At 38.8% G+C, this 26,513-nt stretch overlaps 1 protein-coding gene across 1 annotated transcript in view; it reads left to right on the top strand.

Moving 5' to 3' along the window:
* Positions 1 to 26,513, top strand: part of PLCH1 (phospholipase C eta 1) — a 209,641-nt gene that overhangs the window by 147,344 nt on the left and 35,784 nt on the right. The window contains exons 8-11 of the mRNA XM_045539517.1: positions 956 to 1,159; positions 11,067 to 11,187; positions 14,657 to 14,828; positions 20,014 to 20,121. Coding sequence (XP_045395473.1) covers positions 956 to 1,159; positions 11,067 to 11,187; positions 14,657 to 14,828; positions 20,014 to 20,121 — 605 coding nt within the window. The remainder of the gene's footprint in view (positions 1 to 955; positions 1,160 to 11,066; positions 11,188 to 14,656; positions 14,829 to 20,013; positions 20,122 to 26,513) is intronic.

The raw sequence follows: 26,513 nt of genomic DNA, 5'->3' as shown, positions 1-26,513 counted from the left end.
GGTAGAGGGTAATTAAAATGAAGAGGAATAATTTAAAATCTTATATCATTAAAAACCATTTTAAAAACAACCAGAGATGACAAAGTAACTTGTGCCTTATTTGTACTAAGAAATGAATCTTTTCTTTGTTAGGGCCCCCAAAGATGGAATTAAGCATGATTTCTAAATCTTTCATAAAAATTGGCATGAAGAAATTCTTAAGCCTCAGAGGATATTTACAGATATAGTTTTACCAAATGATTTTCAAAGACTTGGAACCATTTACCCTAATAATTATTCTGCTTAGGTACTTGTGAGTCATTCATGTATTTATTCATATATTAAAGAGGGCCTCTTTGACCCAGCCATTATGTTTTGAAAGATTTTAGAAAAACTGATAGGGTTTTCTACATAATCTTTAAGCAGTATTTCAAAGTAATAAAATGTGCCAGCCATTAGCAGCATTTTTCCAAACCAATTTTGTTGTCAAATGATTACACCTAGAATTTAGGCAGTGTTTAACTCTTAGTATGCTACCTTAACCGTGGCATTGACTATACTGTTTTCAGATCAACTTAATGACCTATCAATTCCTGGTCGATCAGAGCACCTCTTGGTATAAATATGGCTTTAACAGAGCATTGGTCACCCATTAGGTCAGGCTGCACAAACATAGCTTGAGTTTAGTAATTACTAAATGGGAGCCCCTCCCATACCCAATCAAAATTCTTAAAAAGTCAATTTATTTTTCTCTAGGGTATGTTTCAAAGGGTATTCCCCAAAGTTATATTTCAGGTTTTTGACACTTGTCTATTTGACCTCAAGCAAATCCCTCATTGCCCCAGTGTTCCCCACAAAGGCTGTGCTAAGGGTAAATAAGATAATGACTATGAATATTCTTTGATCTCTTTTGTCTCTGTCATTAAGTTCTTATGGTTGGAAAGCTATAGTATGTCACTCTCTCTTTTTTCCAAAGGCTTCACAAACTTCATGCGTAGTCCTGCTTGTGACATATTTAATCCATTGCACCATGAAGTGTACCAAGACATGGATCAACCACTCTGCAACTACTACATTGCCTCTTCCCACAACACGTACCTGACTGGGGACCAGCTCCTTTCTCAGTCCAAAGTAGATATGTACGCAAGAGTGCTACAAGAGGGCTGTCGCTGTGTGGAAGGTACGTGCACTTTGTCTGAGCTCCAGTGTGTGTTGGTGAATGTGACCTTTCATCAGTCATTCAAGTCTAGTATGAATAATAGAGACCTAAAAAATGCTTTCACACTAATGAGAACTATTTTCCTGCTCATTGTAAAGTCATTCTTAACTCATAATCTTCTCTAGCTCCTTATTGTTTTACTGGCCAGTTGGGAGGGATAGAGATGTGTACTAGCACTTGGGAAGCATAACTTTAGTTGCTAAAAAATTGTGATGGAAATTAAAGTCTTCCTAGAAACATATTTTTAATTAAATAATGCAAAAATAGTTCAGGAGAGCTATTTTTTCTTCAGGATTCTTCATGGTCTATCAATTAGTAACACTTATTAAATTTCTAGTGGATTCCAGGTGGTGAAGATACAGATATAAGTAAGAAATGGTTTCTGTATTCAAGGAGCTAACAGTCTAGTAGGAGGTATGGACATTAAAAAAAATTGTACAAACTGGGCGTGGTGTCGTGCTCTTGTAGTCCCATCTACTCAGGAGACTGAGGTGACAGGATCACTTGAACTCAGGAGTTTCAGGTAGCAGTGAGCTACAGTTGTACCTGTGAATAGCTGTTGTGCTCTAGCCTGGGCAACATGCAAGATCGTGTCTCTAAAATGAATAAATAGTACAATGTGAGAATTCCACCAGTTGAATGATATACATGGTGTGAAAGTGGTGATATGGAGAATAAAGTATGAAGTAAAATGTGAAGAGAAATCAGGTAGGCTGGGAAGGTAGCCTGGGGTCAATTGTAAAGGGTCTGGAGTGCTGTGGTGAGGAATTTCAACTTCAGTTTTTGTTCATGAGGGGCCAGAGAAAGGTTTTAGTATATATAGTGATATTATAGTTGTAGTACATAGATATATATATACTATATATAGCATTTAGTATATATATCTATATGTAGTATATAGTATGTAGATATATATAGTTTTAGTATATGTAGTGATATATTTAGTATATATAGTATGTATAGTGATATAATCAGACTTGTAGTTTAGAAAGCTCATTTAGGCAACAGTATGAGAAGATAATTTTTAAAAAAATTAGGACTATGTGTTTGTGGAGGGAGAGGGGAGGTGAAACTGGAGCCAGGAGGATGGCGGGAATGCTATCACAGTGATTCCAAGGAAGGATTATAACAGCTTGAACCAAGTGGGAAAGAGAAATGATTATAAGAATACAGTATTAAAGAGGTAAACTTGATAAGACCTGGTAAGAGAAGTCAAGGACAGAAGGAATGAGGGGAGAGCTGGAGCGGGTGAGGGTGCCACACATGCCGTAGGGAATCTGAGGGGAGGAGCATTAATGAATTCACTTTTCCATCTGCTGAGTTCATAGTAACTTTGTAACATTTAAGTGGGCATCTTTATCTGTCATTTTAATGACTTAATGGAAGGGTCCAGGCAAGATAAAGATTCCAAAATGCTGAGCTTTGTATGTGATAGTTACAATCATGAAAGTACACAAGATCACTTACAGAGAGAAATGGAAAAGAGAAGGAGACCTGAGGACATTCATGATCCAGCATTTGGGAGGCGGGAAGAGCAGGGGAAAACAGCAAGGACAAACTAAGAAAAAGTGGTCACTTGGACCTAAGGGATGAAAGTATCAGCAAGGAATGGCCGAAAATGTCACATCGAACAGAAAAGTAAAATGCAGACAGCTGGGAGGTGGTTGGTGACCTTTGCCGTGTAGTTTGATGGCACGTTAGTGGGAAGGTGAGGGTAAACTGCCGTGGGTTTGTGACTGGGCATTTTTCTGAATCAGAAGGCTTGATGATACAGAATCAGGGGTGGTTTTGAAACTTGGAAGAGGGGGAAATGATGCTGGTTTAGTTTTAGATGCAATGAAGGGGACAGGAGAATTTGAAGGTGCTTATGCCTGATAACCCCTTTTTTCTGAGGAAAGTAGGAGAGAGCATCATCCACTAAGTGTAGAGTGAGTGGAGGTTGGCTAGGGGGCTTAAGAGAGCAAACTTTTAAAGAAGTCATCAGAGAATGGGAAAAGAGTTGGCAAAATGAGGAAGACCCAGGTATTTCAAAAAACATTCATTTAGTGATACAAAATCTGGATACTTAGACTCCCCCTAATCCTATCCCCAGTATTACACATGTGCTTAGATACAAGAGCAGTGAAGATGTATTATGGAATTGATCCATGACTCTGGATTTCTAGGTCATATAAAATGTCTTCAAGGTACTGGTGAGAGCTCTTGTAAGTAACTGTCAGGGGGGCCATGGGTCTAAGAAAGACAGTGAAGTGAATAAGTGTCTTCAAAATGAGATTAAGACACTAGAAAACTTAAAGAAATAGAAAAATTGCAGAAAGTTGTCATCATTGCAATGAGACATAGTTACAGGTGATGATAATATCCAGAATATGTCATCGGTGAGCATAATTGAAATAGAGTGACGTAGGGATTATTGGCATTGAGGAGGTCAATAGTAAGGGATCCAGTAGATTGCCACATGGACTTTTAACTCACAAAGGATGCAGACAGGTGTAGATTGGAGATTAAAACTATAAACCAGATACCTAAGTACAAAAAGAATGCTACAGAAAAGGTACTTGGAGGATGCCAGAAAGGCATAGCTGGATAGAGTGAGCTTCAAAAGAGGAGACACTTTTTTTTATGAGTGTAGAAGAACAATTCTTCAAAAGTAGCAATAAAGGCCTAGAGAATGCCTTCAGGTTCTGTGATTTACACAAAAGAGCCTCTGTGGAGAAAGGAAGTACCATCCTCCAAGGTAAGCTGGTGGTTAACCAAGATAAGGAGGTTGAGGGAGAATTCCAAAAAGAGTCTGAAGAGGAAATGGAATTTATAACAGCGTGGAGATGCCACGGAGCACAGGGGAATTGCTTTTTGGTGAGGGTGTGCTGTGAGTCCGCAGTGAGACAACTGGTTGTTCCAGGGGTGGTGGAGAATGTAGGCAAAAGAGCAAAGCAGCAGGATTATGAGATAAGACTGGTTAACTGAAAGGGCCTTTCTTTGTCCAATAGTTTATGGCTTGAGTTTTCTGCTGCAAAAGTGATAGTGATGTTATTAAGGTAAATCAACATATGTAAAAAATGGACAGGCATTAAACACTCTCTGCTTACAGAAACGTTAGGACCACTACAAAATGCATGTTCTGGAAATTTATTTTTTAAGGCAGTGTTTCTGCAGTAGTTGCAAAGAATACATACCAACAATAATGACTAACAGTTGAGTAGCTTAAGCAACTGAATAATGAAGATGGTTATAAAATATTAACATGAAGAAAAACCTTTCAAGGAATAAAAGGTCTTGACATGATGTTCTGCTCTCAGCCATTATTCAGCCCTTTGTTGACTCAGTACTTAATAAGTTTTACATGTCTGATATGCAGAGATTCCCTGGGCACACAGCCTGGTTGCATTCACACTGATGGCTGCGTATCATTTTAAAGGGTGACATTTCCGTGCAGGTCAAGTTTGAAAAATGACCTTTAGTAACCTAATGAAGTGATAGTCAACTCCATACAATGTTGCAATTTTGTTACTGCTGTCTTCTCTGCTCTATTTCTTTTGCTGTTCAGGTCCTTCAGATACCTAGGCTTCTCTTTTTCCGTTTATCTGTCCAAAATCAATGTCCTACTCAAGCCTAACCATGTTTCTATGATCAACTCCTTATACTGAATCAAAACTTGTAATCCTCTGGCTTTATTTGGTGTGTGAAGAAGGAAAGTTACCTGATTAAGACAATTTACGATAAGGCACAAATGATTTTGAGTTGTAACTTTTTCAGTAATCTTTTAATTCTAAAATGGAAGCTTTTGGAAATTATGTACAATAGGTGACATTGAATATGGGCCTTCTCATATCTTTTTTGTTCCTGTTTGCCAATCACCAACATAATGGAAAGAAGCTACTTGGCCCTCCGTGTCTAAAAGGTGGCCCGCTCCAGATGTGCACACAAACTGAGACTATGCACAGCTATGACGTAATTTTAAAGAACATGCAATCTCCTATGTGCTCCCAAATATCTCCCTGATCAGCTTGTATCAGTAAATTCCTCCCCTACTATTTGGCTTAAAGTTCTTACTGTTAAAAGAATCTGTAATTGAACAGTGAAAGTCAAACCACTATTTCTAGAAAGTTCTTTTTGAGGGGAAGAATTATATTTTTCTAGAAGACTTGGTTGTCTTTGTATTTGACCTATTTCCTATTGGAAATTGTGGTTGTCACTTTGGATTTGAATATGCTATAGGAAGGAAAAGAGGAACTACTATAATTTCAGCCCCTTTTGTGGGTCAAGTACTGGCTAAGTGTTTTCCATACATTCTCATTTAATTCTTATACCACTACCAAGGGAGATGGAATAATCTCTTAAGAGAAAACGTCAACTCAGGTGAGGAAATGGCTTAAGTTCCCTCGGCTAGGAAACTTAGAAGTTTGGATGTGAACCCAACTTGGTCTGACTCCCCAACTCCACTGTTCTCCAGGAAGCCCATGTCCTTTTAGAGGAGCAAGCCCTGAATGACGTGACAGCCCTAAGAGCGATTGAATGGGGGCTATCAGATCGTAGAAGGGTGGCTGGAGGAAGTGAGGAGCACAGCAGAGAGGGGAGATTGGCTTTAAAAGGAAGAATGTGCTTCATTCATGATTAAGCTTACCACCTAAATTTGGTGACATGATCTTTTGTGGTCTTCTAACACTTTCTATCCACCCTATGATTTAAAGATCTTAGTTTACATTTAAATCTTGGGCATAGAGACACCAGTGCATGTACAATAATCCCCTTTTATCCACAGTTTTGCTTTCCATGGTTTCAGTTACCCATGGTCAGCCACAGTCTGAAAATATTAAATGGAAAATTCCAGAAATAAATAACTCATAAGTTTTAAATTGTGCACCCTTCTGAGTAGCGTGATAAAATCTTGTGCTATCCTGCTCTGTCCCTTCTTCATCACGAGAAGGGGGTGAGTACAGTACAATAAGGTATTTTAAGAAAGAAGAAGAGACCATATTTACATATTATAGTACATTATTATATAAATTTTCTATTTTACTATTGTTAATCTCTTACTGTGCCTAATTTATAAATTAAACTTTATTGTAGGTATGTATACATAGAAAAAGCATGGTATATATAAAGTTTGGTATTCTCTGAAATTTCAGCCATCCACTAGGGATCTCAAAACATTTCCCCTGTGTATAAGGGGGGGAATACTGTATACACAGTGACATTTTATCTACCTTGGGTCCAGATGAAGTTGTTTTTATTCTTAAACAGCTGCAGTTAGAATTTAAAGAACCTGATTTATAGAATATAGCAAGTCGTGGATTGAAAATTTCAGGTCCCACAGCTGTCTGAGGCAGCTTTTGCTGAGTATACCATGTACGAGATGCAGACTAATGATTCTGGACAGTGTCTTCATGCTGCTGTGACCTGAAGAATCTCCTCACTTTCAAGCTTGTATTTTAATAATGTGATGTTTTCCATCTCCATTAGTTTAGCTGCAGTAATATCCTCAGTCAGGATATATATAATGTCTTGGAGAAGACTAATAAGTCTTTTTTCGTGAGGTGGGCTTGTCAGCAAATCAAATTGGTAACATTTTTTACATTGATTTTCAGCCTGAGTTGCTTAATAAATATGGATGTTCTATCCAGTGGATTGTCATTCTCATTATGGACCCGATGTTGCATTGCTGTTGTAATCAGTTTACAACGTTTCCTGTTATCTCTGGGGGTGCTATCAGGGTGGAACATCTTTAAGTTCCATTATGAAAAGCTGTCCTGTTAGCTGCTTGGCCTTCTGAATGACCAACTCTTTGTTGGAGTTGCTTTGCTTCCTGGGGTCTCTAATGTATGACCTGATTGAAAAATGGGCCCTGGCTACTTTGTACACAGGGAATCTGGATAGAGGATTTCTACCTTGCCAACATTCCTATTATGACACTAGCCTTTACAGGAAACTTCACTGCCGTTCAAACCTGGCCACGAATGCCACGTATTAAGATGCCACCAGCTATAAGAACCAGTGGTGCTATAGCACCTCTTGTATTATCCTGGATAGAGCTGGAGCCCATTCTACTAAGTGAAGTATCCCAAGAATGGAAAAATAAACACCACATGTACTCACCATCAAATTGGTTTCACTGATCATCACCTAAGAGCACATTTAGGAATAACATTAATCAGGTGTTGGGCAGATGTGGGTGGGGGAGGGGATGGGTGTATACATACATAATGAGTGCGATGCGCACCGTCTAGCGGATGGACACGCTTGAAGCTCTGATTTGGGGGGCAAGGGCAATATATGTAACCTAAACTTTTGTATCCCCATAATATGCTGAAAGAAAAAAGATTCCACCATTTGGGAATGTTGTTATCTTTTCACAGACAAGTGATGAAATCAGAAATAAAAAGTGAACATTAGAAAAACCTATGATCCTCAACTATGATCTTCTGCTTATGCTGTAAATACTAGCAAAAGAGTGCCTTCTTTCATGACTGATGTAGGTTGAAGAGCTATTTTTATATGGGCATGATAAGCAAGTCAAGCATGGTATTGCCTTGTCTACTTTGCATTCTTTTGGAAAAGATAGTTCATTTATGAGGAACCCTGTAATATCCTTTTTCCTTCAAGATGAGACTGTAAATCAGGGTAAAAAGTGTTGAAATTTTATATTATTTAAAGCATCTGTTCATTTTTTTTCCATTCTTATATCCGGAGACAAATTTTTCCATGTTAAGTCCATGGAAAAATATAGATGAAGCTTCTCTTCTGAGAAGACGTTGTGGATACATTTGGCCTTGTTGGCAGACCCGAAGGGATAGTATGACACTGTAGGATAGCATCCCCACTTTGGTTTACTCAGTAGTGTCTTATTCTTAAATGTTGTTTCCAGTATTCCTGTGGTATTAACCTTAAGTGTGTTTTTTCCTTGTATTTTTTTCAATTTTTTCCCCCTAGGGATATTTGAACAGCCAATGTTTAATGGATTAATACAGATAACTGTACTAGTGAGGGTTCTCCAGAGAAATAGACCAATAAGATATATGGATAAAGTTTGAGACTGGTTGATTGATTTTTTTTAAAAGAAATTGGCTCCCATGATTGTGGGTGTTGGCAAGTCTGAAATCTGTAGACCAGGCCGGCAGGCTGGAGTCTCAGGTTAGACTTCATGTTACAGTCTGGAGTACAAATTTCAAAGGGGCAACAGGCTGGAACTCAATCAAGCAGGGTTTCTGTGTTGCAGTGTTGAGAATTTCTCCTTCTGTAGGAAACCTCAGTCTTTGCTCTTCAGGCCCTCGGTGGATTGGGTGAGGTTGGCCCACATTATGGAGAGTAATCTGCTTTACTCAAAGTCTACTGATTTAAATATTAATCATATGTTAAAAAATATCTTGACAGTAACATATAGACTGGCATTTGACCAAACAACTGAGTATCATAGCCTAGCCAGGCTGACATGAAAAATTAACCATCAGAATCACGTTATGATTATGGTGAACATTTTGAAAGTTTCAGAAGAATATGGAACTATCACCTCTTGGGGTAATACACAGAACACATATATAGAAGGTGCTACTAAAATAGATAACAGCTGCAGTCCTGAACTGTGTGGTCCTAGTTAAAGGCAGAGTTTCAATTGGCATCCCATTAGCCAAATTCAGCCTGCAGAACTGTTTCTATTTGGCCCATATTGTATTTTAAAAAATGAGGCCAGGCGCGGTGGCTCATATCTGTAATCCTAGCACTCTGGGAGGCCGAGGAGGGAGGATCGCTCGAGGTCAGGAGTTCAGACCAGCCTGAGCAAGAGCGAGACCCCGTCTCTACTAAAAAATAGAAAGAAATGATCCAGACAGCTAAAATTATATATGTAGAAAAAAATTAGCCTGCCATGGTGGCACATGCCTGTAGTCCCAGCTACTTGGGAGGCTGAGGCAGAAGGATTGCTTAAACCCAGGAGTTTGAGGTTGCTGTGAGGTTGACGCCATGGCACTCTAGCCCAGGCAACAGAGCAAGACTCTGTCTCAAAAAAAAAAAAAAAAAAAAGAATTAGTTGCCAGTATTTAAAAATAGGGAAAATTCACAGCAATAAAATCTAGACTTCTTACTTTTCTCGGAAGATCTGGCAACCAGAGTTCTTAATACCTACTTAGCAACGATTAACACTGAGAAGCAGTTATCTCATTTAGACACACATTTCCTGTTGGGCTGCTGCACTGATTTATGTTAACTGCTGGGCTCTTGTTGGTATTTGAGATTATGACCCTCTGCCATAAAGAAAAAAGAGATCATTTGGGCTGGCAAGGTTCTATGGAGGATTCTAGCTTAGCCTTGATTGAGATTTAGAAAAGCAAAGTGAAAAGGGAATATTTCAATTGACCTTCAAAGAAAGAAGCAAAGAGGCATGGAGGTGGGATTGTATGTGAGGAAACTTGCCTAACTGCAAGAAGTCTGTGAGTTTGGGTATAGGAGAAAATAAGGTTGACTTCTCAGACAGAAACTAGGATATTAATTAAGGCAACACTGTATTTTTAACAATTAAATCTCAAGTTCTCTGTGCCCTAAAACAACTGACATTTATATCTTGTTTATGTGAAGTCCAAAGTAGGTGTTCCTAATCAGTGAATCTTTTAAGCAGTGATTCAAGGGTCTTTCCATTTGTGGCTATGCCATCATTAGCACATGACTTCTAAAGTCACAGCAGAAGAGGAATGAGGATGAGTGACTATGTAAGGCAGATTTCCACTGAGTAGACCTGGAAATGGTGCATGTCCTTTCTGCCCACATTTCATTGGCCACACCCTACTGCAAGGGAAGGCTGGGCAATGGGGTCCAGCTGTGTTCCTGGGGGAAAGAAGAAACAGTCCCTAGCACAAGAGATATGGGTATTGAGGTTAAGCAGGCAGGAGCTGCTGTATGTTGTAGGATATTTATTAATAAATATATAGCATATATTTACAGACTCCTTACTTCTACATGTTGGATGCTATGCTATGCACTGAGTAGCCTTTTGAGCAAAGGAGCAACATGGTAAAAGCAGTGTTTTGAGACTTTAGCCCAGTGGCAGAGTATAAAAACAAGAGAAGGCAAAGTCTAAGTCAGGGAGGATGAGGAGGAGGCTGTCGTTTTTCTCCAGATGAGAGCCAATGAGATTGTGTATATAGCAATAGTAATAGTACCTATAACAATAACAGTTACTATGTGCCATGCAGTGTTAAAAGCCACTTTATGTGTATTTAATCATCACTCAAATTTATGATGTAAGTGCTATTACTCTTAATATTTTCCTTTTGTAGATGGGGAAAGCAAGGCTTCAAATGATTAAATCATTTGCCCATATTCACATAAATCTTGGCAGGACCTGAGGATTTGAACTTAGGAAGTCAATGTTATTTTATAACTACTGTAGGATTAATGAAATGAAAATACATCTAATGGAAACATGAGTTTATGTGAACAATAATGAGGACTCTGTTATTGATTTGAGAAAAACACTGTGCTTACTAAAAGACCTTGGTAACCTGAAGAAGAAGAAGAAGAAGAAGTAGTAGTAATAGTGAAATCAGAGAAACAATCTGTTAAGACATATCACCATCCTTGGGCACACTTGATTAGATTTAGATAACTTCTAATGACAGTTTTTGTAAATTCTAGATTGCTTATGAATATGACATCTTTGTTAACCACACTCAAAAACAAATCATTTATTATCTTTAATTCTTTATTGTGATAAATATGCCAGAACACCCATTTCTCTGTCTGTCTCATGTTCTTATCATGATTGTAATAGGTGTAATTTCAAATAATAAACTTAAAATGACACATGCCTCATATTTCCAGAAATATTAATCAACACAAGAAACTTTGGGTTGTTGATATGAAGTTCTGTTTTTGGCAGTTGACTGTTGGGATGGCCCAGATGGAGAGCCAGTAGTACACCATGGTTATACCCTCACTTCAAAAATTCTCTTCAGAGACGTTGTGGAAACCATCAACAAGCATGCCTTCGTGAAGAATGAGTAAGTATAGCAACACCCGGGGGCTCTGCTATATGTCTCCCACATGGAGCGCTGCCTGTTAGAACATGGCGACAAAACCACACACTCTTTTGGGGACACTACATCTCCCTTTCTACTGCCCTAGTTCTCTCCTTCCTTCTCAGCAAAACACCATGAACAAATAATATGGGCTCCATGTTAGTACTTTCCCATGCTCCACTGATTCCTGATCCCATTCTCTCTCAACTTGCTGCCTCGAAGACATTCTTGCAAAGAGTGACTTCTAAATTTCTAAACCCAGGGTGTAGAATGTCCATAAAGCCTGGAAACCCAGGTTGCTACATACATAATTAATAGTTTTTCGATATTACATTACAATATAGTAAAGTACTAATATCTTGCTGGATGTCCTATATGTGCACTGAAGTGCGTGATGACCGTGTTACTTAACCACTCCTTGGCATTTGATAATGTTGAGTATTTCTTCTCCAACACTTGCATTTTTTGGCTTCCGTTCTAACAGTCTCTCCTTTGTTGCTATCATTGCTTCTCACTCTCCTTTTCTGGCCTGTGATCTTTAACTTCATTTCCTCACTTATTTAATGGTTACTATTTCCTAAGGTGTTGCCCTTCGTCTACTTTTTGGATATTTATCTAATTATATGTCTAGCACTTTTTTCCTGAGTTCCAGACCTTTATAGAAAAATCTTCAATGAATATTCATCTGATATCCCATAGGTGTAGGGAGCCACAGCACTGAACAAAGAGAAGATTCCTGCCACCATAGGGCTCACACCCCAAATGTAGCACCTCATTCTGCCAAGCTTCCTCTTGCCTCTTGCTCTGTTTCCTTTTATTTAGGGGCAGCACTGTCTACCAGTGGCTTCAGCCAGAAACTGGGAGTCATTCCAGAGTCAGGCAATGCTTGTCAGTTCTACTTCCTGGATTATCCTTTGACTCGACTGCCTTCTCTTCATTTTCATTTCCCCTTTGGTTCATCCTTCACACAGGTGCTATGGTTTTCTTTCTGAACTACAAGCATAATGTTATAATTCTTGTCTTAAAGTCCGTCAAAAGCTCCCTGTAACACACAGGCATGTCACACCTTTTGACGGCTGGCCTCTCCCTTCCCTTCCAGTGCCTTCTCCCACCATTGCTCCACAGAGACTTAGGATTCTGCCTTTCATGACTGTCCCTCAGCTTCCCCATTGAGCTCAGCTCCTTACCAATGCTCCACACTTGTGTATGCTGCTCTCTCTGCCTGGGACACGCTTCCCCATTATTCCACCTGCCTAATTCTTGCTTGTCCTACAAGATTGTTGAAGTATTGTCCCTCTGCCAATTTACTGATATCACCAGCTGATTTAAATCTTCTTTTTCTCTGTATTCAGCACCCTGAGCATACTTCTGTCATATCATATAGCACCCTCTTGCAATTGTTGATTTTTTGCCTTCTTTTAAATCTGTAAGATTTGGACTCAGTGAAAATATGGAGCTACATCTTATTTATTTCTTACATATTCTTTGTTGCCTAGGAGGTACCTTCAATGTACCAGATATTCAAGAAAGGATTTTTGAATTAAAAGAAGCAAATTAAAATTATAGTTTATGTAAAATTAATTTTTTAGAAGTTCTTAGTAGCCTTTAAAATTTTTAATATTTGGTCTTCTTATTAATTAACTATGAGGTTAAAATTGCTGTTTTAATAAAACACACTTGCTGCAAAAGCAGGGTTAGTTTATGGTGTCTTCCGTGTGAAGAATCTTGAGTACTGAATTCTGATGGGTCTTCACAACCCTGATTTCTACCCGTCTTCATCAAACTGATGAAGTAAATTTGCCATTGTTTCCCAATATATGAAGTAGGATGTTGAGAAGACTTGCTACCTTTGTACCTTGGAGGATCCTCTAGTGACTTGACAGTTTGTTTCAAGTTTAGATAAACACTTAGAAGAAAAGCAATTCAAATTAAAACAGTCAATAAGCTTGTTTAGTATATTTTAAAAGTTTGGCTTTTTTCTTTCTTACATTTTAGTTACATCTTTATATCAGGGTTTTTCAACCTTGACAACATTGATATTTTGGGCTACATAATTTTTTGTATTAGAGAATTGTCTTGTGCACTTATAGGATGGTCAGCAGCATTCTTAGCTTCTACTCATTAACTGGCAGTAGTACCGCCTGAATTATGACCACAAAAAATGTCTTCAGACATTGACAAATGTCACTTGTTGGGGGTGGGGGGAATTGCCCCCTCCCCTGTCGAGAAACAGCTTTACACTGTGTGTCTAAACGTCATTAGACACTGAGAGGCTTTTTGTAAATGAATTGATAATTTGAAAATTCATTGTTAAAACTCCCTGATGTGACTGAAAGGCAACTCAGCATTGCTAGTTTGTTGTTGCTATTGTTTTTCTCTCTCCTAACACTCCAGGGTAAAACCTGTGTGAAGAAACAAATAGCTAACAGATTGTAGTCAGGTAACCAAGCTAACCTCAGTCACGAAGGCTCGTCTTACACATGACCTGCAGCATCAGGTTTTACTAATGAGGAGAGAATGTAATTTCAGGAGGTCATAGCCAGCTTGTGCTTGTCTGGTAATCCTGGAAAGAGAATTTTTCTCCAGATGATTTAAATATTGGTTTATATACTCTGGAAAAAAATATATTGCTTATTATTTCTAAAGATATGTGCTGGAAAACTAGAAAAAAAAATCAATAAACCTGAATTTGGTCTGAGGAAAAAACAAAGTCAACAGCGTAGTAAAATCATGTTATCAGCTCTGTCCTTTTCTGCCTTGGCCACCAACTCCTCAGGCTGTCTTTGGGTGATTACTTTACGTGAGTCTCACATACTCTGCAGAAACCTGAGTGCTGGTGTAGAGTGAATTAATGCTTGACTGGTTTTTTTTTTTGGTTTTTTTGGACAAAGACTAGTATGTAATTCTGTAAAAGTGATTTTGAAATGCCTGACATAGGGTGCTTTAAAACACAGAATTCCATTATGTGATTTTATTTTATCTTCAATAATAATTTTCAAGCTGAGAGCTGATTATATTTTTTAGAGTAAATAACTGCATTTAATAATATTAAGTGGTCTCTTAAATGTTTCTAGAGTTATCAATAAATAAGGCAAAATTACATTATACGAGTTTGCTTTCTTTAGACTTTTCTTTTAAAAGTTTTTCCTTTTTTTTTCTTTTCAAAGATATGTACCTACTCTTTTTTCTCCTGACGCCTAACGTTAGACTAAGTCATCCCATGTGGATTGGTATTTTGTTCAGCCATTATGCCTAGCAAAGTATGTTTGCTCATAGGAATTTTTTTAATGCATCTATAATCTTTCTCATTTTAAAAGCATTTTAATCATCACCACTCTTGGAAATACTGTCACTAGGATTGTAAGAACACAATGAATATGGAATCATTTTTTAAAAATCCCTGTGAGTTGCCTGTACCTGATACCTCTGGAATGTGTTGTTATTTTCTCAGGTTTCCAGTTATATTGTCTATTGAGAATCACTGCAGTATCCAGCAGCAAAGGAAGATCGCTCAGTACCTGAAAGGAATATTCCGAGACAAACTGGACCTGTCATCTATAGACACAGGGGAGTGCAAGCAGCTTCCAAGCCCGCAAAGTTTGAAAGGCAAAATCCTAGTGAAGGTAATTACTTCAAGTAATGCAATAAGAGGCAGTAATTACCAAGTAAGCCTGCCCTCCCTTAAGTCTAAAAACTGGCTTAAAAGGAGAAGAAGAATAATGAGAATGAATAAATGAAGGATTGTCTAGATCTATGTATGCATCCTAATCCAATTTACTTATAGTCATATCTTCAGAAGAAGCTTATTGTTGACTAAGCTCAAATTCTGGAATTTGTTTTTATGAAGTGGGAACACCAATACTGTAAGCCAAATGTTTAACATTTTAGTCTGTAATAGTTCACACCGGAGAGAAATATATGTATAGACATGTGAGGTTCACCAAAGGAGAAGGCTCCTTGTATCTATTTCTGAAAGCATTTCTTTCAGATATTTTTCCCTTATTTCAAGCTCCAATAACTGTCAAAAAAAAAAAGTCTTCATGGTTGATCAGTCTTGGATACGCAAGTGAGAAGAGCTCACTTCAAAGAGGAGCACAGGCACAGATGCTGTGCCCCACAGGACTCGTGTGTACATGAAGGAGCAGTAGGTGAATAGAATGACATTTCATAAACAGATTTTCTGAGGGAGGAAACTTACTACCATAAATATTATTCATGCAAAGAATAGCCAGAAAGACAGTTTCTTGAGTTTTCAGACCACTGACTTTGTGGTTTTACTTGTTTTCAGTAAATTTTGTGTGTTTGGACTAAAACTACCTCACATGGTTACATTGTTTTGAGATTAAAAACCTAAAGAAAAGCAGTCGAGTATTAATATTCAAACTATGTTATATTTTTACCTAAAAGGAATGTCTACAAAAAATCAAATATCATGTAGAAAGAATAGGAAAATCAAGGAAACAATGTAATTTCATGGCAAAACTTTAATTGGGGCTTTAAGGGAAGGCCACACATAGGAACCTGTTAGTCTGTCAATTAAGTGAAAATTATAGATTCTGAATCTATCAAGGAGGTGTTGCCAGGCATTTGTATGGGTAAAAGCATTTTGAATAAAAGCTTCAAATAATGCAATAGATAACATTAAGGCAAATTTGCCTAAGTCTTGCTAAAGCAAACTCCTGTGATAAAAACTGATTTCTGACTTTGAAAGTGAAATGTCATATTTATAGCCTTATAAATGTTTCCATGTTTCCTAAATATTCTTTATTAAGCAGTCAGGAGGTAAATGCATATTAAATCCATTTGATGGAAATCTTTTCCTTTGGACAGTGGAACTTAAGGTGGATGTTTGATGTAAAGAGTCCTTTCTGCATATCTGCACTTGGGTCCTTTGGCACAGAGTGTCCCAGGGCTCAAGAGTGTCAGGATGAATCACAGGCAGAAGCTCTGAGGCACTCAGCGGAAGGGGTGGCAGCAGTGTGAGCTGCAAGTATGTCAAGGGCATCTGAGATCCAGTCACTAGTAGTAATGTTCTTCAGACTTTAGGGGGAGTGCCTGGATCTATGGACCAACCAACCCCCATTTGAAGCAAAAACAAGGGAACTGATTTTCTTTCCTGTGTTTCTTCAGCATCAGAGTGATCTCTGACCCAAAAGGCAGTGTTTGAATGGCTACTTACCACTTTGGAGATTGACAAGTTATTTATTATTATAGCTGTTACACACATATTCTCCAACCATGTATACATGCACATTTACATATATATAAATTTCCTGAATAATGCAAGCACACCTCGTTTTATTGCACTTTATTGTGCTTCACACATACTGTGTTTTCTTTCAAATTGAAAGTTTGCGGCAACCCAACCCTGTGTCCAGCAAGTCTATTTGGTGCCGTTGCACATGCTCATTTCATGTCTCCAAGTCACATTTTGGCAGTTCTCATGATAGTTCAAACTTTTTTATTATTATTCTATCTGCTATGGTGGTCTGTGATCAGTGATCTTGGACGTTACTATTGTAATTGTTTTGCAGTGCCACGATGCACAGCAATATAAGATGGCAAACTTAATTGATAAATGTGTGTGTTCCAACTGCTCTGTCAACTGACTGTTTTCCCATGTCTCTCCCTCTCCTTGGGCCTCCCTGTTGCCTGAGATCAACAGTACTGAAATTAGGCCAATTAATAACCCTACGATGGCCTCTCAGTGTTCAAGTGAAGGGAAGAATCACGAATCTCTCACTTTAAATCAAAAGCTGGAAACAATCAAGCTTAGGGAGGAAGGCACATCCAAAGCCAAAATAGGCTGAAAGCTAGGCCTCTTGCACCAAACAGTTAGCTAAGTTGTGACTGCAAAGGAAAAGTTCATGCTACTCCAATGAACACATGAGTGATAAGAAAGCAGAATAGCCTTATTGCTGATACGGAGAAAGTTTGAGGGGTCTGGATGGATCAAACCAGCCACAACATTCCCTTAAGCCAAGGCCTAATCCAGAGCAAAGTCCTAACACTTTTCTGTGCTATGAAGGCTGAGAGAGGTAAGGAAGCTGCAGAGGAAATGTTTGAAGCTAGCAGAGATTTAAGGAAAGAAGCCATCTCCATAACAAAGTGTAAGGTGAAGCATCAAGTGCTGATGGAGAAGCTGCAGCAAGTTATCGAAAAGATCTAGCTAAGATAGTTGATGAAGGTGGCTACAATAAACAATAGATTTTAGTGTAGACAAACCAGTCTTATCTTGGAAGAAGATACCATCCAGGACTTCCATAGCTAGAGAGGAGAAGTTAATGCTTGGCATCAAAGCTTCAAAGGACAGGCTGACTCTCTTGTTAGGGGCTAATGGAGCTGAGTGGCTTTCAGTTGAAGTCAGTGATCATTTACTATCCACAAAACCATAGGACCCTTAAGAATTATGCTAGTTCTACTCTCCTGGGCTCTATAAATAGAACAACAAAGCCTGGATGCCAGCATATTTTTTAATAGCATGATTTACTGGATATTTTAAGCCCACTATTGAGATTTACAGCTCAGGAAAAGATTCCTTTCAAACAATTACTACTCATTGACAGTGTACCTCATCACCCAAGGGCTCTGATGGAGATATACAAGGAGATTAATGTTTTCATGCCTGCTACAAAATATCTATTCTGTAGCCCATGGATCAAGGAGTAATTTCAACTTTCAAGTCTTATTATTTAAGAAATACATTTTGTCAAGACCATAGCTTCCATAGGTAGTGATTCCTCTGATGGATCTGGGCAAAGTAAATTGAAAACCTTCTGGAAAGGATTCATCTTTCTAGATGCCATTAACAGCATTCATGATTCATGGTAGGAGGTCAACATAACGACATTAACACAAGTTTGGAAGAAGTTGATTCCAACTCTCATGGATGATTTTGAGGGGTTTAAGACGTGAGGAAGTAACTGCAAATGCGATAGAAATAGCAAGAGAACTAGAGTTAGAAGTGGAGCCTGAAGATGTGACTTAGTTGTTATAAATTCATGATAAAACTTTAACAGATGAGAAGTTGCTTCTTATGGATGAGCAAAGAAGGTAGTTTCTTGTGTGTAATCTACTTCTGATAAAGATGCTGCGAACATTGTTGAAATAACAGCAAAGGATTTAGAATATTGCATCAACTTAATTGATAAAGCAGCAGCGGGGTTTTGAGAGTATTGACACCATTTTTGTGAAAATTTCTAATATGGGTAAAATGCTGTCAAATAGCATCGTATGCCACAGAGAAATCTTTTGTGAAAGAGGCAATTGACACAGCAAGGTTCGTTGTTGTCTCATTTTGAGAAATTGCCAGAGCAACCCCAGCCCTCAGCAACCACCACCCTGATCAGAGAGCAGGCATCATCACTGAGGCAAGGCCCTTTTCAGCAAAAAGATTAAGACTCACTGAGGGCTCTGATGATTGTTACCATTTTTTAGCAATGAAATATTTTTAAATTAAGGTGTGTACTTTTTTTAGACATAATGTTCTTGTACACTTAATATGCTATAGTATAGTGTAAACATAACTTTTATGTGCGCTGGGAAACCAAATACTCTTGGTGACTTGCTTTATTACAGTGGTCTGGAACTGCACCCACAATGTCTCTGAGGTATACCTATAAACAAAAAGTTACTCTAGAGCAAAAATAATAACAAACTTAGTAATTTTCCATAGACTCTTATTCCTGAAAGTAACCTTAGGCATGTGGTCCAAGGTTCCTGCTTTTACAGACGTGAATCACAGAGTTGTTACCACTCTCCTGGGGCCATGCAGCCAGATAGCTGGAAGCTGACAGGGGCCACGGTTTCCGTTTCTTGCAATATTTCCATATACTATGAATGAATTAATCTAATTTTAGAATGTAACTCGTTTTTTTGTTTTGTTTTGTTTTGTTTTTTGTTTTTTGTGGTGGGGTCTCACTATGTTGCCCAGGCTAGAGTGCAGTGGCTATTCATAGGCACAATCATAGTGTACTGCAACCTCACTTAACACTATCACATTGAGTATTAGGAGGGTATATGAGTTTTGAAGGACACCAGCATTCAGACCATAGCAGTTGTACATAATGAGATGAGGTGATACTTGTTGTGATGAGCCATATATTCCCGAAAAGAAGTCTGGTCTGCTTTTTACTTAAATATAGTACCCCTAATTAATTATATTTAATTGAAAGTAATGACTTCCTTTTTTAAAAATCTCTTCCCCTCTTATTCTGTCCCTAAATCAAACTCTTGCTTTCTAGTCAGTTTGAAGTAATGACTAGCCAAGGGATAGCACACTTTATTTTCATTTTTACTTTTTAATTATGGTAAAGTACATATGACATAAAACCTACCTACTTACCATCTTAACCATTTCTAAGTGCACGGATCAGTGATACCAAATACATTCACATTGTTGTGCAACCAATCTCCAGAGGTCTTCATTTTGCCAAACCGAAACTCTATACCCATTCAGCAACAACTCCCAGTTCCCTCCTGCCCCAGCTCTTGGGCACCACCATTCTACTTTCTGTCTCTATGAATTTGACTTCTCTAGGTACCTAATAAAAGTGGAATCATACAATATTTGTCGTTTTGTGTCTAGCTTATTTCACTAAGCTTAATGCCTTCAAGGTTCATCCATGTTGTAACATGTATCAGAATGTCATTCCTTTTAAAGGCTAAATAATATTCCATTGTATTTAATATATATGTACCACATTTTGTTTATCCATTCATCAATTAATGGATACTTGGGTTACTTCTACCTTTGACTATTATAAATTTATTTTCATTTTTAAATGGGGTGTTTTTTTTCCATTTCAGGGCAAGAAGTTGCCTTATCACCTTGGGGATGATGCAGAGGAAGGGGAAGTTTCCGATGAAGACAGTGCAGATGAAATTGAAGAGGAGTGCAAGTTCAAGCTCCATTATGTAAGTTGTAGGCATGCCCCTACTTTCTACCCTCAATGTGCTGCAGTAAAAATGGGGTCCCAAATTACTGCTGTACTGAAGTCCTCACAAACATAGTGGCTGTATGTAGAAAGGATGTTTATTGAAAACTATGTGTGCTGATACACAAATACTCAGATGTTTGTTGAGTGAATGAGTCAAGGATTCTTTTGTCTTAGAGTTGGAAGGAATGTTAGTGATTAATCCATTTAACATCTGTCCAGGGACAAATCTCCTTCTATTACAAATCCAAAAATGAAATTGCAGTTGGAAATGTTACTGTCTTGGATGAAGAAAATCTGGCTGTAGCATTGCCTTCTCTGGCTCGTGTTAGCCACCCCCTGTGCTACCTGTCAAGGCTGGCTGGAAGAGCTCCAGCTGCACATAGGCCTGCTTCTTTAGGATGCCCATCCCCTCCCTGAGAAAACGTACCTTAGACCAGAGGATTTCCAAGACCTTCCAGATATGAGACTCTTGGCTAAATCTTTAACTTGCCACATCTTAATCGAAGTAGCACAGAATAGTTTGTTACCTGCTTGGTGCTTCACACCCTTACCTCTTTTCTAGATGAAAGCGCTGCCTTTGCAGCAAAGCACCAGTTAGCTATGTGATATGAGGGAAATGCAAACCAGAAAGAAATACAAGTTTAAAGAGAAGCCCCACCCTCCACCTTCCATGACTTGTATGAGTGCCAAAACTACACAACCTGAGAGTAGCACATGCTCACGATAGTTTGGTATAGGGTTTAGGATTTTATTTCTATAGAAAAGTGGTATTTCTCTAGACATCTGGGTTATGATGATGCCGGTCTAAAAAAAAAAAAAAAGAGAGAAATTTTGCATAAATTCTTCTAATTTACACCATTGCCCTGAATTCAATGATTACGTTGTTAACAACAGTCCCAGTCCCAGTCTTCTCTCTTCCAGATAACACTGTGATGCCTTGCCTGTAGGTGTGAAAGGGAACTGTCATTATTTCAAAGGGGACAAGTGCCTAATGATGGCTGAAGTCTCAGTAGACCCATCTTTCTTGGCTTTAATGCACGTTAGAGGGATGAAATGGAGAAGATACAGCTTGAAGTGAAAAGGCAAAATTACCATCTGTATTAATCTCTTGCTCTTTAATAGTTTATGTTAGCTCAATTAAATGCCACTACCTAATAGGGCTATAATTACAGAAAATGAACCTAAACAGATTTACATGACTGAAAGTATTGTTAACATTTTAAATAGTTGCTTTTTTCTCTTTTAGATATTTGTTACTTTTGTAATTAATTATTTATGTTATGGATAATTTAGCTTTATTTTTTAACTTTATTTTGTAAATCAGATTTTTGTCTCTGATTTTCATTATGTTGCATTTTGTTTCTCAGATCTCAGTTGCCAGCCTCAGTCTGTCATTTAAAAGCAGAAAACAGAGAGGTTTGACCAAGTTATGTGTTTAGGGAATGCTGTTTTTAGTGAAAACCAGTGGTAGAAATTTAACTACTATTACAGCGTAGTCATTTATTGCTCTGACTAAAACCCAAGTTATTCTAGTTTCTAAATCCACCCAGCTGTATCATTCTTCTTCCAATGTCAGCGAGCCTTTCAACTTCCTAAGTTAAATGTATGTAATCATAAAGAAGCGTTAGGAATATAGTCTCATGGAAGCAATTTCACCTGTGAAGTATCCAAGTGGATTCCTCTCATCTTCGAAGTCTCTCGGTCTAGAAGTCCATGTAAGTAGATAGTTTAGAACATGATTCCAACAAAATTAGACATGATCTTTCATGTGGATTCTTTAATCTGGCCCAAAGTGAAAGTAGAGCATCTTCATTGTAAAGGTTTACAGGGGTCTCTGTTATATTTTAGGAGATAAAATACATAAAGTAACCAAAACTATACAAATATGTAAAGTTTATACTTCATCTTTTCCGAACCACTTTTTGCTACTTTTGAGCTCTTCTGAGAAAAGGCAATGCTATGTTTAGAAAGCCAAAGTGCTATCTGGTAATCTGTCAATTTATAGTCCTATTGTTGGCAGAGGGCTCAAATGCCTTCTCTGAGTGATGAATTTAAATTGCCTGATATAGCCAAATACCCGACATATTTTTGCAAAGACGGAATACTGTGTATTGTTCATGTGAACCAATAATTACCTTAAAGGAAGCTCTTACCATCAGTTTTAAGTTGACGGAATGTGATTAGATTTATATCTGAATTATTGCAATAAATAAAAATTTTAACTAAGCATTCGTGGACACTGGAACACTAACTCTCATGAAGTTATATAAGATTCATTTGTGCATTCAACACATTTTTATTGCACATCTCCTGTTGGAGATGTGCCCATCGCTGTTTTAGGTGTTGGAGCATCTAACAGTAACCAAACAGACAAAACTCCTTGCCTACGTGGAGTTTACTCATGAATGAGAAAGGAAGAGAATAGACAAGAAACAAGACAAATAAGCAAAATATACATGTATAGTGTAATAGACAGTGATAAGCGCTAAAGGAAAAAAGGGTGTGTATGTGTGTGTGTCCACGTGTGCATGCCTGTGCCCACGCTTATGCATGTGTGTGTGTGTGTGTGTGTGTGTGTGTGAAGGTGTGTGTGTGAAGTTTTAGATGAGATATCCAGGAAAGGCTTCATAGGGAAGATGCATTTAAGCAAAGAAGTGAAGAGTAGCCAAGTTGATAACTGGGGAAGAATGTTGCAGACAGAAGCAATCCCAAGAGCAAAGGTCGGAAGGTAGATTTGTGGCTCTCCCAGAGTTACCCTGGTGTTAGAAGCAGATGAGGAGAACAGGACTCCTGTTACTTCTAAGTAAGCCATTCAAACCATGCCATAAGGCTTTTGCTTCTGTAATAAACACTTTCTGTTGTTGAATTAATTGAATTCTTTAAGCTTTTGACACATATTATTTTGTGGTGTCAGCCAGAGAAAATCTGGTTCATAATGTATAAGCCACAAAATAAAGCCAGTATGTTCAGTCACCCACGATCATACAGCACAAAGACACGGGACAATTTCCTTTTAACCGCAGTACAGTAATCTAACAGATTTGATTCCTTGAGGCCAGCTAACCATTATTCATCTTTATGAGGTCCTCTAATGTCAGTGTGACTTACAGACTTCCCAGACCCTTATTTCAACTTCACTGATTTTTTTTTACCTCCTCTGCTCATTTATTCAACATCTTTCTTGCCCTCTCTCAATCTGTGTTTAGCCACCCTCTCAGGCATAAACGTCAGCTCCCTGTCTCCTTACACGAAGCTCGCCTGGTAAACACCAAGCCTTCTAACGTGTTCTGAACGAGCCCTAGTACAGTAACTTGTAGAAACTTTTGTCTTATGCTTTAAAGCCAGGATTTAGGCTGTGTGTATCTATTTCTCACTGTACATTTTATTCATTTTCCTCCTTTCTCACTACTTTAGCTACAGTTTCATCTTCCTAAGTTATTCCTTTTATGCTTTGAGCCATTTTAAGGAGTATGAATCTTGGTGGTTTAAAATGTATGAGCACTCCCAGAGGGGGTGGGTTTTACCTCTCGGGATTGTGAGTTCTTGCTACTGAAAGTGTTTAGTCTGAGTGGAAATGCTCACGTGCTGGGCATGCTGGGAGCCCTGGCAACAAGGGTTAGGGAATGAGGAAGGTGACCTGGAAGATCTCTGGAAGGTTGCAGTTGCTTCTAGTATGTGATACTACTGGTCCTTAGACAGAAAAAGATGTGTTAAGTGAGCTACAGGAGCAAGCAGGCAACAGCAGAGGGCAGGAGCAGAGGCACAGGCGCAAATGGCTGAGAAGCAGCTGCTTTGCAGCCGGAGACCTTCAGGCAAGGGCTTGGACAGCTGTAAGGTGCTCACAGAGGGCGGCGATATTGTTCTTCCTGTCTCCAGACTCTAGTCCAAAAGGAGAAAGAAAGGACTTTTGAGGGTGTTGAGATACTCCAGTTTTTTGGTTTGTTTGTTTGTTTGTTTAATACACCCTCCCCAGAGTAAACACTTTCCTAGCAACACTGCACCAAAAGACATGTACAAGAATATTCATAGCAGCACAATTTACAACAGCAAAAACTGAAAACAACCCAAATATATATCAAGAGTAGAATGGATAAATGAATCATGGTATATTCATAGAAGGAATATTAAATGGTAATGAGATTAAATGAAATTATTTTTATACACAACATGGATGAATCTCACAAGCATAAAATTGAGCAAAAGAAACCAGAGACAAAAGAGTACACATTATATGATTCCATTTATATAAAGTTCAATAACAGATAAAAATAATTTATATTAGGACATTGATTAATTTTTGTATAAGGTATGAGTTATAGAACAAAGTTAATAGAGCACCCAGAAATAAATCCACAGAAGTATACTCACATGATTTTTGCAAAGGGTAATTTAAAGGAGACATAGGCTTTTCAGGAAACAGTTCTGGAACAATTTTATGTCAATATGTTTGTTTGTTTTTTAAAGCAGAGATCCTCAACTTTGCGCATTGGAATGACAGGGGAGCTTTTAAAAATCCCAGTGTCTGAGTTCCAGCTGAGAGATTCTGTTGTATTGGTTTGGTGTGTGGCCTGAGAATGTTGAGCAGTCCCTGGTGATTCCAGTGTGCAGTGGAGCTGGAGCCCCGCTGTTTGAAAGGGTCCCTCTTAAGGAGCGAGGCCCCTCCAACCCAGTCTCTCCCCTTTCCTGCTTCTTCCCAGTTGGGAAGGACGGTAGTGGTTTGGGGCAGCCCTCTGCTTTTTCAGCGATGCTTTAGTTTCATGCTGGAGACAAAATGAGAATGTGTTTGTGTGTTTGATTGATTGATCTGTGGTAGAGAAAGACTCCTGGATCCAATTTACCTCTCAGAAAAGGGAACTGGGACCTCTGGTTACTACCCTGGTGGAAACTCCTCCTGACCGTATTGATGGCTGCCTCCCCTTTCCCCTCAGCTGCACCGTCCTTCCTCTCCCCCTGGCCCAGAGAACAAAAAAGCAAGATACATGGGGCTTTCAGCTGTGGTCTCTGCCACAGCTGCACGGTGGCTGGAGGTCTCTAGGTCAAGTGTCTGTCCCAGCTTCCTTTCAGTAGTGCCACTGGGTTCCAGGACCGAATGATAATATATTAATGAAACCTCAGCCACACATTTATTTGTTCTCCATGACTGCCAGTTTTCTTGTGCTGTAAATCACAGAGAATAAAAAGATCAACAGGCAAGAGATATCATTCCTTCAGCAACTCCCAGTGTTTAGAGGATGTGAAGTGAATAGTTACAGCCTTTGTGTTAAGCATTCATTATTTTACCAGTGCCAGTCGGTCCTGGCTTTGCATTTTGAGCCTTGCTTTGCTGACGGTGAAAGCGACTTGGCATAATGGCGGCGGTTCATCTCCTTACTGTCTCGGACTGTTTGTGAGGCCCTGAGCAAGAGAAGGAAACGATGCTCATTCGGAGCCTCCCGTGTGAGACTGGGCACGCTAGGTGCTCTCACACGCTTTCTCTCTGTTCTCCCAACAAACACGCTCTCCACCAGGCTCTGCATCACTTGATCAAATGCACTAGAGGTCAGAGACCTGGAGCTCTTTTCTTGGATCTGCTTCTGACCTTAAGTGAAACCTACTGGTTTCCCCAGAGGGATTACAGTGATGTATTTCCCAGGTTTCAGGACAGGAATAATTGTTGCTTAAAACATGAGCCTGCTCATGATTATTTCTTTTTTCTTTTAAAGACAAGGTCTCACTCTGTTGCCCAGTCTGGAGTGCAGTGGTGTGATCACAGCTCACTGCAGCCTCAGAAACCTGGGCTCTAGTGATCCTCCTGCCTCAGCCTCCTGAGTAGCTGGGGGCTATAGGTGAGCACCACCACGGCTAATTTAAAAAATTTTTTTAGAGATGGGGTCTTGCTGTATTGTACAAGCTGGTCTTGAACTCCTGGCCTCAAGTGATCCTTACTACTCGGCCTTCTGAGTAGTTGGGATTACAGGCACAAATCACTACACCCAGGTATGCTCATGATTAGTTTGACTCACAAATTTATCTTTTTCTGTAACAATATAAAAGGGATGGCTGCAGCATCACTTGGCAAAAAGACAATTTCGAATGAGAAGTCTTGGGTTCAAGTTCGAATTCAGCCCTTTCATAGGCATGTGTGTTCAGAGTTGCTGAATCTTTCTGCCTCTGTGTCATTATGAGAAAGAATCAGCTAACCCCAGTGCTTACTTTAAAAGGTGTTTGTTGGCTCAAATGAAGTATTGCTATGTGACGGTGCTTTGTGACCCTTGGGACAAGACACTAGTCCCCCTTTAACTGTGGTTTTGCTTTCCACAGTTTAGTTACCCATGATCAACTGTGGTCCAAAAATATTAAATGGAAAATTCCAGAAATAAACAATTCATA

Source organism: Lemur catta, chromosome 1, assembly GCF_020740605.2.
Source record: "Lemur catta isolate mLemCat1 chromosome 1, mLemCat1.pri, whole genome shotgun sequence".
In the NCBI taxonomy this organism is placed as follows: Eukaryota; Metazoa; Chordata; class Mammalia; order Primates; family Lemuridae; genus Lemur; species Lemur catta.
This window is presented reverse-complemented; position numbering and strand designations above follow the sequence as displayed.